The sequence below is a fragment of the Myotis yumanensis genome, unplaced genomic scaffold, assembly GCF_028538775.1.
Source record: "Myotis yumanensis isolate MYYU_CA2020_CCGP unplaced genomic scaffold, mMyoYum1.0.hap1 SCAF_197, whole genome shotgun sequence".
Lineage (NCBI taxonomy): Eukaryota > Metazoa > Chordata > Mammalia > Chiroptera > Vespertilionidae > Myotis > Myotis yumanensis.
In genome coordinates this window covers 1-12,288 of record NW_027223948.1, presented here as the reverse complement: position 1 = coordinate 12,288, position 12,288 = coordinate 1, and the positions used below count along the sequence as shown (strand labels likewise).

The 12,288-nt window shown below is 44.9% G+C and overlaps 1 protein-coding gene across 1 annotated transcript; it reads left to right on the top strand.

Moving 5' to 3' along the window:
• Positions 1-2,491: 2,491 nt before the first annotated feature.
• Positions 2,492-12,271, top strand: LOC139001225 (cadherin-11-like; the record flags this gene model as incomplete). Its single annotated transcript, XM_070402951.1, has 4 exons — positions 2,492-2,885; positions 6,751-7,045; positions 9,970-10,089; positions 12,104-12,271. Coding segments are annotated over exons 1-4 (811 nt in total), but the record flags the coding sequence as incomplete, so codon positions are not given.
• Between the last annotated feature and the right edge of the window lie 17 nt (positions 12,272-12,288).

The window sequence follows — 12,288 nt, the reverse complement described above, 5'->3', positions numbered from 1 at the left end:
AATAAATGTCTCCCTGAACACATCATTTTAAACCTGTGTATTTAGAAATTCTGAAAGGAGTCTAAGAATAAATAGCAAAGATTAACTTTTGTTTAATGGTGCTGTTTAAGGACCTGCACTACGTTGTGATGGACTGATGTGAGCTATAAAATAATTTATCTTCCTAGTTCTGGTTTGATTTTAACATGTCAGTCACAGTATTACTCCTGTCCTCTCACCCCTGCCCCATGGCTGGTGCCACCAAAACTTAAGTTACTTTCATTATAAGACCATCAGGATGTGTGTCTATATTGGATTTGCAGGTTTCTCTCAGAGAGCTTTTATTACAATAGGATTATAAGGGATAAGAATGCAGGTTGTGGAACCAACCATCCAGGGCTCAGATCCTTTACCTGCTGGCTCTATAACCACAGGCAAGATAACCTGATTTCACCATGCCTCCGACTACTTCCCTGTACAGTGGAGATAGCAGTAGTACCACAGTGTAGGGTTTTTGTTAAAGTCTAATGACTCAGCTCATTGAAAGCACTTAGAAGAGTATTAGGCAGATAATTAGCAAATGTTATTATTTTCATCATAGTCGTATTTTTAATAGACATCAAGTCCTAATATTGGTTTACTTTGGATTGCTTCTAGGTCACTGTTTTTATCACAGTGTCCATAGCATTTCCTCGTGAACTTTAAACACATGGCAAGAGTTGGTATTGATCACTTGTTGAGACTACAGACTCCAGAGCCCGATGTCCTGGGTTCTAATTCTAGCTCTGTTACTTAGCAGAAGCATAACCTTGCACAACTTGCTTCATTTATCTGGGCCTCCATTTCCTCATCCTTTAAAATGCGAATATTCTCAGTACCTATTAACAAGTTTGTTATAGAAATTAGACGACAATGTCATGGCCATAGAAAGCGTTTGCTAAGTAAAATTTCCTTCTGAAATTGAAGAAATTAAAAACATCATGTCTTAAAGTTAATCTCATACAGACCTAAGATTGATCATTAAATAACTTTATATATCACATAGTCACATAAGCACAAATAATGGGTCCAATGAATTACTTTTAAAAACAAGTTGGTGTGGCTGGTATTTCCAACAGAAAAAAAAAAATAGACAATTTCATCTTTTCTACAAAGGGCTTATTATTTATTGGTCGTATGGGAGCTTTTAAGTTCATTAGTATCAAGCTAGAATTTTTTTTTTTTTTTTATAAAGGAAAAGAAAAAAGTTGTCATCTAGTTGCAACACTTTTAGTGTCAGAAATAATTGTGCTTCACAGCAAAATGGCAGCCAGGAGGAAGAGGTGCAGAAATATCAACTTTAATTAAACCCCTTCTTTCCAATACACTTCGCGGTTTATATGCGAGAATAATTTATCACCATGTGGATGAACACTTAATACTTGGCACGGTGTAAAATGGGCAGGGATCCTGCTGCACCATATGTTCTTCCCTTTCTGTTTCTTTTTGAGACTCTATGGTGTCAATGTCAAGTTTGAACTTGAAGTGCGTGGTTCAAGTCATACTTCATCCTTTTGACACACTGCCAGGTGAGGTTACGGTCTTCAGCTTCTCATGTGGATGTCTGGCCAACAAAAGCCAATCTTGCCCATCGAATTGACACGGTGGCCTTCAGTGATCCACCAATGAGAACTGGACCCATGATTTCACTGACATGTTTTAGTGACCATCGGTGTGTTCCGGATCTGTCCCAAATGCCCTTATCTAGCCGGGTCCATTGCTGCCTCCCTGCTTCCTTATAGTCTCCGCAGATGCCGGGTGTCTTGGGACTTGCTGTGCCTGTGACCAGCTGTGGGCTTTAGGACGTGCTGTTTCTTCTGCATGGACATCCCCTCCATTCTCTTCCGATCACAGTAACTCCCACTTCAGGGTTGAGCCCAGCCATCCTGTCCTCTAGGAAGTGTCCCTTAACTGTCCCCACTGTCTGTCATCTCCATACTCGGTCTCCATTGATCTTAAGTTCCTCTCCTGGACTCCCATGATGCCCTAAGTTTTTCTGTTATTACAAAAACCTACCCAAACACAATTACAATCAATAATAACATAAACCTGGAGTGCTTACTGTGTACCAGGCACTGTGCTGATACTTAGGGCCATTACTCATTTAACAGCCTTGCAGTATGAGGCTCATCCCCATTGCATAAGCAAGTAAGCTGAAGTCAAAGAAGTCAGCTTATCCCAGACCCATAGCCAGTAAGTGGTCTAATGGACACTAGGACCTGGGCAGCTGGATTCCACAGCACACATGTTTTATCCTCATGTAGACATGGAGGGGGTTGCTGTGTGTGTGTGTGTGTGTGTGTGTGTGTGTGTCTCACCCACACATGAGAAGCTGTGATAGAGGAAGGGCTATCTCTTACTCATGTCTACCTCTGCACGTGGTCCACCCTGGGTAAAAAATGAGGAATGGGATTGAGATGAAGTGGGGGTGGAGCCTGCAGCTAATCCGATCTTCCTCTCTGCCTGCAGAAACCGCCTGGGGAAGCAGGCAGCCCTGACGTGATGTGCTCAGCGAGCAGAGACATTCCACTCCAGGAGAGGTCTGCGTGACACGTCTGGGAGGCCACCATCGGCCAGGCGCCGCACGGTTGGTGGAAGGGGTGACAGCGCATTCTCCTGTGCCTACCACATAACCAAAAATGAAGGAGAACTACTGTTTACAAGCCGCCCTGGTGTGCCTGGGCGTACTGTGCCACAGCCAGGCCTTCAGCACTGAGCAGAGGAGCCACCTGCGACCCTCGTTCCACGGGCACCACGAGAAGGGCAAGGAGGGCCAGGTGCTGCAGCGCTCCAAGAGAGGCTGGGTCTGGAACCAGTTCTTCGTGATCGAGGAGTACACTGGGCCGGACCCCGTGCTCGTGGGCAGGGTAAGGCTGCTGCTGTTCCCGAGTGGTTTCTCTCCCTCCTCCCCAGTAAGAGAGTATCGCCAAGAAAATGTAGGAGGGGAGACACCAATGGTGTGACCGCCCACTCAGAACCCTAAAGCCCTCCTTCCAGCCTGTCCTTATTTAATTCATAGATGTATCCATGTAAGAACACTTCTGTTTTCCACTTAACATTATACCGTAAAGGCTATGTTTTTCTTTTTCTCTCTTTTCAAAAAATATATTTTTATTGATTTCAGAGAGGAAGAGAGAAGGAGAGAGAGACAGAAACATTAATGATGAGAGAGAATCATTGATCAGCTGCCTCCTGCATGCTGCACGCCCCCTACTGGGGATAGAGCCTGCAACCTGGGCATGTGCCCTGACCAACTGGGAATCGAACCATGACCTCCCGGTTCATAGGTCGAAACTCAACCACTTAGACACACCAGCCGGGCAAGGCTACATTTTCCATTGGCTGCCCAATAGTCTACTGGATGGAAATGGTCATTATGCATTTAGCCATTCTCCAGCTGGAGGCATTTTCCTGACCACACCCCAACCCCGACTTGGATCCCCTTCCCTGGTGTCCTAACCCTCTTTACCCCTTTTAGCATCGCTTTCCTTTCTGTATTACACAGGCCTGTTTAATTGTCCATCTCCCTCCCTGGAGCCTGTGCCACTTGCCATCAGGAACAGTGTCATCCCTGGGTCTTCAGTCCCAAGGGTGGATGTGTCATAAGAGTAGGTGGGATTCTGTCCTCTCTGACTAAGGCCTGGCAAAGCTAAGATGGCATGGCTGAGAGGCCTGGCAGTACTCAGACTGCATTCTCCGTGTACACCCACCTAAAAAGTATAAGGGGAGGAAGAGTCCAAAATATGTGTGAAGGACTGACTGATCACTATCACTTATGGTAAAAGATGCCGCTGTCTTTCAGAGAATAGTCACATTAATAGTGTTCACATACGTAAGCACGGAAAGCCCGCTGTGTGCGGGTGCAGAGCTCGGCAAAGGGTACACTAGGGTGGAGAGCCCGTGACCTCAAAGAGGTCTTCCCTGAGCAATTAGAAAAGCTAACCCCAGGAATAGGGCAATGACAAAACTCAATAGGAGTGATTTTGAATTTACATGGTAACATTTGGGTTAGATGAAAGGAGCTTCTGTGGAGACCATGATAATAACTTGTGGCCAGAAAGATGAGCAGGAGGTGGAGGCACAAGAACTGGTGGCAGGTGCTCATTTCTGAGCCCTGTCGATCCAATGAGGTTATCTTAGCTGCTCCAAACACCAGCAGAGCATTCCCTGTTTATAAAACTGACATATTTGGAGGACGTCTATATTAATGTCTCAATAATATTGTTTAAATTTGGGAAAGGTGTTTTTTTTAAAGAGATGTACTAAACAATTTCATTCATTTATACCCTCAAATGGGAAGATTATACCCAAGATAGAGGTACCCCTGCATGGAGGAGATGACTCTGTGCCGAGAGGAGGAGGGGGCTTCAGCTATGGCAGGGGCTGTGTGGGCTGAACCACGTGGAGAGCTATGTGTGAAGTGTTCAGAATCTCTGCCATGGGGCTTTCCCGCTGGGGAGTAGCTCTGTGTTGGGGGCAGAGTCTGCAGAAGAGACAGGACCTGGATAGGCATTGCAGCATCTCTGGAACAAGCCATGCCCGCTAAAAGGAAGCTTAGGGGAAAGGTGGGGAAGGAGAAGTCGTGAGGGATGCTTGAAATCTATGCACACAAGAATGCGTCAGGTGTCGGGTGGGATGGGGGAAAGAATAAAGTGGTTGGATCCTTGCATCTTTCTTTGGAGATACTGCTGATCTGCAGTTTCCAAGTGAATTGGGGGAGCAGACTAGATGACTGGTTCCCTAATAACCTTTGATTGGACAACTTTCAAGTGGTTTAAGATGCTGTGAGAATGTGGAATTTGGCAAACCCAGGGCTTGCAGGTTTCTTGCCGGAAGCACAGTCTGTGTCCCGCTGTGCTGTGTGGAGTGGAGCCATCCGTCCGCAGAGTTGGAAGTTGGCTGTGTCCGCCTCAGCTACTGGATCCCTCCATTGCACTGGATGGTTTCCCGAAATACTTTTTGTGTTGAACCTAATAAATACTGTTGTCAATTGTATGGATTATCTTTGTTGACGAGAAAAATAAAGGAATTTATTTGTGACTTTGAAATCCAAAAGCAAGAAAAGATTATGAGCAGTGTGTTTTCGTTGGTCATCAAATAATGTCTAGTTAATTCCCCAGAGTCTTGCCAAATTCGTATGTACCTACAGGGACCCCCCTGAGCTGAAATATTTGGTGTTTCACTGAGGCGTTGCAAAATCAATGAGATATTTTTGGAAAAATTGAATAGATACAAAAAATTTTACAAAGCACTGTGTTCAAGCTTGTTTTATGACTCTGGACAAACTCCCAAAGCCTTGGTTTCATAAGAGTAATAATTAAAATGATATTGATAATGGGTGTAAAATAATATAATAATTTATTATCTATAATAATAAAAGTGTAATATGCTAATTAGACTGGACAGCAGACAAAGCCAGGGCTGCCAGGGCGGAGGCAAGCTGCCGTGGCTGCGAGGGCCGAGCCCCTGGCAAGAATTTCGTGCATCGGGCCTCTAGTTATATAATAATAAAGCTTTTTTATTTTTTTATTTTATTTTTAAAGCTTTTCTCATGTAGTTGGTAGAACAGAGGGTTTGTTTTATTTTTTTTTATTTATCCTGTCAGCTACTCTTATAACCTATGAGAATGGTTACAATGAAGCACTGAAGGCAGAATGAGGGCAGATTAAGATGAAAGCTGCGGAAATTGAGGTTGGACAACAGGGAGGGTGAGTTTATTACAGGAAGCTCAGATGTGGAGTTTGGGGGAGAGAAGGCAGGAAGGCACAGGATGGGGAGTTAGGAGACCTACGTGACTTCCTGGCCCTGCCAGGTGTGGACTTAGGCAGGTGCCACAATTTCCCTGGGCTTTGTCAAAGGAGGGGGAAACCTACAGATATTTAAGATTCTTCCTATGGTCTGAGAAGCTGCATGTCTCAGGCTATCTGCCAGCCCCGTTTCCTCGTTCCCCATCTGCCCCGCCCCTTTCCTCATTCAGCATGCCCCACTCAGCAGGTCTTCTAGAAAGGTCTAATCTGTGAATTGTTTGTAGCACCAAAATCCTGGAAACTGTTTTCATGTCTTCTGGAAGAAAACTGCTAAAAGACATGATCATGGCATCCACACAGTATATGGAGGTCAACCTGTATGCCCCCCAAGTTTATTCTTCAAGGACAACAGAGGGGAAGAGGGACTTGTGCCCTGTGGCACTTTATTGCATACAAATAAACAGGACATTTGCATATCTGTGTAGATATTCTTGCATTTGATAGATAGAATGTGTCACGGGACTCATGGGAAACTGGTAACAACAGTTCTAAGTAGGGAAAATGAAGGAATAGGAATTGGAACTGAGGGAAAAGTTAGTTATTGCATAAATGCTTGTTTTTTATTTTTTGTAACATGCAAATATTTCTTTCAAAATAACTCTATATTAATGATATGTATGTGTACATATTTTGTATGTTACATATATATGGGAGGAAGGACAGAGAGCATGATCCTTAGAATTAAAAAATTTCACCGTTCCCATCTGTGTGACTTTGGCCAAGGCGTTTATCTTCTCTAATATTCCATTTCCTCATTTGTAAAATGGGGTGAGAACGTCTCCTCTCCTATGTGTGGTGTGTGTGTGTGTGTGTGTGTGTGTGTGTGTGGTGTACATGGTGTATTGCAGCAAACAGCATGGAAGTGGGTCTCTATCTCCCCGTGCAGCCTTCGTGGAATTACAAATCTCAATTTCTCTTTTTCTAGCTTCATTCCGATATTGACTCTGGTGATGGGAACATTAAATACATTCTCTCAGGTGAAGGGGCCGGAACCATTTTTGTGATTGATGACAAATCAGGGAACATTCACGCTACCAAGACATTGGACCGCGAGGAGAGAGCCCAGTACACGCTGATGGCTCAGGCAGTGGACAGGGACACCAACCGGCCGCTGGAGCCGCCGTCCGAGTTCATCGTCAAGGTCCAGGACATTAATGACAACCCTCCCGAGTTCCTGCACGAGACCTATCATGCCAACGTGCCCGAGAGGTCCAATGTGGGTACGTGTGGCAGGGGAGACCGTTCTGTCTGCAAGACTGGTCTATACGGGGGTAGGGGGAGGGAGGATGGGGAGGCTGGTCCCAGATCAGGAAGGAGAACTTAGGCTGTATTTTCTATGCTGGAATAACAAGAGACAATTTTATCTGTGTAGTCTTAGATATTTAAAAATGGACCTGAGGGTTTAAAATCTAAACTTATAAACTATGAGGGAGCGTGGACAAGTGGGAAGGATATGATTGAATCCAGGTCCTCTCCACTCGGGCACTTCTTAGCTGGGTGACTTGGAATTAGTTACAGCTGTTCTCTGAGCCTTACTTCCCCCCTCTATACAATGGGAATAACAATTTCTAGTCGTGCAGGATTAGAGATACTCTGTATTCAGTCACCAGTACATGTTGATGTTTGGTTAGGAAAACCAGTGGTAATATTTGTAACTTGTAGGCATTGTGATAATTAATGATGTACATGCACTATTTCATTTAATTTGTGCAGCGATTCACCTTTGCAATGAAGTGGTTCCTATTTGACATATTTTGCATATGGGAAACCCTAGCTTGAAATAGGTTAACTAATTTATCCAAGGTCACCTGACCCTTTAAGTGAATCCAGAATACACACTTAAGCATGGCACTATGGCACCACCTGTTAGACTAATTCAGAAGCGGGCATGTCTCTTCATTGTGCATCAAGACACGTTGCATGATTCCCTGAAGGGCTTCTTCAGCCAGCCGCCTTCCCCTCGCAGTGACTCCCACTTGACTCTCTAGACTGCATGTAGTTGTGGTCTTTTGAGAATCATGTCCCCTGTTAAGAAAGGTTTGCCTTTCAGACAGTGAGCAGGGCTGTGCTGATCAGGGAGTGAGCCTGCTTATATGGATCAGAGGTTTAGAGCTCAAATGAACGGAAGGATCATCGGGGCCAAGCCACCCTTTTACAGCTGAGAAAAACCAAGCACCAGGAATGGGCATCAACCTGCTCGAGAAAGGTAGATGCAGAAGTGACCCTGGGACACTCAGCTCCTTGCACTTTGCATGTGGAGCTTGTGATGTTAAAAGAACTAGTCCCTTACTCCTCCTCCAGGAAGAGTCAAACCCCTCTCGTACTTTACAGAAGCCAGGCTGAGCCATCCCTCGCCACCTTCTCTCCCCTTGGCCCTGCCTGGGCTCCTAGTCTCTCAGTAGTCACCTGGGGATTTAATGAGAAACAGTGGGCATCAAAGAAACCATTACAGAGTAGACAGTAGTGTCAGCAGCTGAGCCAGGGGGACAAAGGCCAGTCACCGAAAAGGATTCTCCAGGGGAATTGTCACTGCCTCCACCTTCAGGGGCTCCTCGACTCTCAGGAATAACACACAGATTCCACCACGGCCTGAGCGTAGACTGTGGCAGACAGTCCTGGGTTCCTGTCACACCGCACCTCTGACCACCACTGTCCTAGGGGAACCCAGACAAGTTCTTACATCTTTCTCGGTTTTCCTTTTGTCATTTATAAAATGAGGATAATGTAAAGAAGGGGAGGGTGAACTAACATGGATGTAAAATGCAAAGAGTTGTACTTAGTGGAGCTCTGGACGCAAATGAAGCATAGCAAGATTAATCATTTTCCTAGCTGTTTCATGATGGCAGAAAATAGATCCTATTCTCCCTGAGACACCCATCTCCTCTACCTAGAATAGAGCCTGGTGATGTGGGAAGAGCTCCGAAAAGTTGTTTGCAGGAAATCAGGAATCACAGAAGCGTAATTAGAAGAAAGTGAGAGTTACTGTTACACCAGGTGGAAATCACAGCCACCTTGTGCGTTAAAGGTTGTCAGAGGCTGCGCAGACGGCTCCCTTGCCTCCCACAGGGAAGCTGGCCTGGCTGCTGAAAATGTCACGGCAGCAACTCGGGTTTGCTTGTTTGCTGGATGGGGGTAGACTCCCCACTCCAATAATAACCCAGTTTTCAAAATAGATTGTAAACCGTCATTCCTCTCCTACCCGATATCTCAAGTCCAGTGGATGCAAGTGAATACAGAGAGGGGGACATGGGCAGGGTACCTGGGATGTGCCCCAAACATTGCCTGGCGCAGAGGAATTTGAAAATTGCCTCTCTACCGCCATTCCGAAGCCCAACACCTCGTGCCCTCAGATCCTGTGACCGTCAGGGAGCACATTTTTCTAGGAAACACACTCTCATCTCCCTTCAGTTCCCTGGTTTGCTTTCACTCTGACCCACGCATGCTCACCCTGCGTCTCAGCAGATGCCTGGTAGTGCTTTCTGTGGTCTGACCACTACACCCCTCAGAGGTGGGACCATGCAACTGTCAGGCCAGTAGGGAACGGCCTTCTGTGTGATATTTATAGCCATGAATTAATTAAGATGTAGTATGAGCAGCCACCTTCTTACATGCAGAGCAACAATATAATGATGTGTTTATTGCTCTGCCACAGATGGAAGGAGGCCTGCATTCTGTCCTTTCATGAAAAGCAAGTCATCACTAATTACCCATTCTTACACTCTTTGGGGAGATTTTTATTTAATTATTCAATCGATTGAATATTTCAACTGCCATGGGTCTTAGAATGTTTTTGCAATAATATCCATAGTAGCATTTTAACTACCAAGCATAGCAGGGTGGACTAGGAATATAGAAAGTTCATTTTTAAGGTATGGGAATTAAGAGGGAAGGAAGGGAAGAAGAAGGAAGGAAGGAAGGAAGGAAGGAAGGAAGGAAAGAAGGGAGGGCGGGAAGAAAGGAGGGAAGGGAGGAAGGGAGGAAGGGGAGAGGGAAGGAAGGAAAACTACTTTGCATTTCAACTCCAGGAAATGAAAGCATATTAAATAATCTCCTCCTTTTTTTATTTTAAAACGGAACTCTGTAAACTAGAATAGGATTTGAGAAGCCGAGGGACCGCTGCTAATGCACCCATTTCATTTCTAAGGCACGTCTGTGATCCAGGTGACGGCCTCAGATGCAGATGACCCCACCTACGGAAACAGCGCCAAGCTGGTGTACAGCATCCTCGAAGGGCAGCCCTACTTCTCGGTGGAGGCACAGACAGGTACCCTGAAATGTCACTGTGGCTTGTGACGCTTTGTGAATAAGGAGCCCAGACCTGCTCCCTCAATCCAGTTGCTTTTCTCTGCTTTCTCAGACATGGGAAGGGCCCCCTCCCAGGGTTACTGTGAGCATCAAACACTGTGCAGGTGCCTGGCATCCAATGAGCCACATATACTGTTGTTTCCATCTGTATTTCACCATGTCAGAACAAGAAATATAATCTTAAAACGCAACTTTTATCTTAAAATTGTATCTTAGAAGTCAACTAAAATTGAAGACTTTATCTTAAAATAGTTAAGTTTTATCTTAAAATTCAACAGTGGATCCAAATGAAGAGGCCACACAACTTGCAGGCTGATATACATAGTGGAGGCTCTCAGAGGCCACGGTGCAGGGCGCGCGCAGGGGTGTTAATGCTCATGCGCAAGTGCGTTTGGGAGGCAGCACATTCCGGTCTCCCCATCGCGCTGAGAGACACCCTGTGGGCCTGAGCATCAGAAAGAGGCTCCTGCGCATTTCTTACAGATGACACACAGCACACCCAGAGAGTGAATGCTAGCAACAACCCAAACCGCAGTGTTTCACTTCGTTTATGCCAAGTGTGACTCGGGGATCCTTTCATTAGAATACACACCAAAACCCTGTGAAACTGCTCGCCCACAATATTACTCCCGACAGCCCCTTCCTTCTCTCCACAATATGCCCCGTATATTTGAAAGATGTTTACAAACAATTCACACTTATTGTTACAGTTATAGTCCACCCATCAGATACTTTGCTCATTTCCTTGGTATTATTTCCGCCTACCTATGCCATCGTTTATTTGTAGCTACTGTGCTTCAGATCACAACGTACGGGGCTACTTGCTTTGGTTTCATCAAAAGCACTGGCATGTAGCCTTTCCGGCTTAACCAAGGATGCATGTGGGATTTCATCTCGACTTTTGAGATGTTCAGCACAGGTGGGGACTCGCAACCTTCTTGGTTTCAGGGTCTCATAGTTTGAACCTAACAAATTATGTACAGATCAGAAGAATGAGGCCCCATGAGATCAAGGGTGTTTCCACAAACATGCAAACATTGGGGGTAAGAGAGCGGTAAGGACCTAAGGTGTCCTCAGTGCTCTTCATATTTCCATTGGAAATGTTGCCATTTGTGCAGAGGGAAAAAGCTCACACATGTTCCCAAGAGATTTAACTGAGCCTGATTTTCATGTAAATCATATGCTAATATCTAGGGATCTTATCGAATTACATCATTCATTTATTACTGTTGTCAGCGACAGGTCATCATAGAGTAAATGTTTGTATAAGCATTATGTACATTTTTAACCCATATGGTTCACTCTTTTCAATTTTAGTATTAACATTTTAAGGTATTGCATGAGATATATGCTTTCTTCTTTTATCCTAATATGGACCAAACATAGAAATGTTTCCAAGAATTGCATGCAGGGATAGACTTCAAAAGATTCTATTGGTAGTCCAGAAATTGGTTTCAGTCATGGATACCCTCAAATATTTCAGTAAGTGTATACCTGATAATATGAGGCGGTTACTTGCATTTGAAATGCAATATATAAAACAAAATTTCAATGCTGTATTAGTAATTATGGCAATTTACTGGAAATACATCTCTGGCGCTACGGGCACGGCTGCTTTGGGTTATAATTATCATGTTGAAGTAACTTTTCTGTGAGAGTAGGTTCTGTCTCACTCACCTTTGCACCCCTGGGACTTAGTACATTTTTGGTTATACTGTTGTTATAAGTCAGGGGTGGGGAATGTCCAGCCCGTGGGCCCTAGAAGGCCTGAGAAATCATTTAGTCTGGCCCTGCCAAGGCATTGAGGGTGAGTTAATTAAATGTTTGACCAAATAATAGGCTAATTTTTAAGATGGTCATTCTGTAAAGCCTGAGAATGATGTTATAAATATCCAAATGGCCCTTGGCAGAAGGAAGGTTCCCCACCCCTGTTATAAGTGAATGCCTGTGATGGTTTCTGCTCCCCTGTCCAGGTATCATCAGAACAGCCCTTCCCAACATGGATAGGGAAGCCAAGGAAGAGTACCATGTGGTGATCCAGGCCAAGGACATGGGCGGGCACATGGGTGGACTCTCAGGGACAACCAAAGTGACGATCACACTGACCGATGTCAACGACAACCCACCAAAGTTTCCGCAGAGTAAGTAGGTGGGCTTG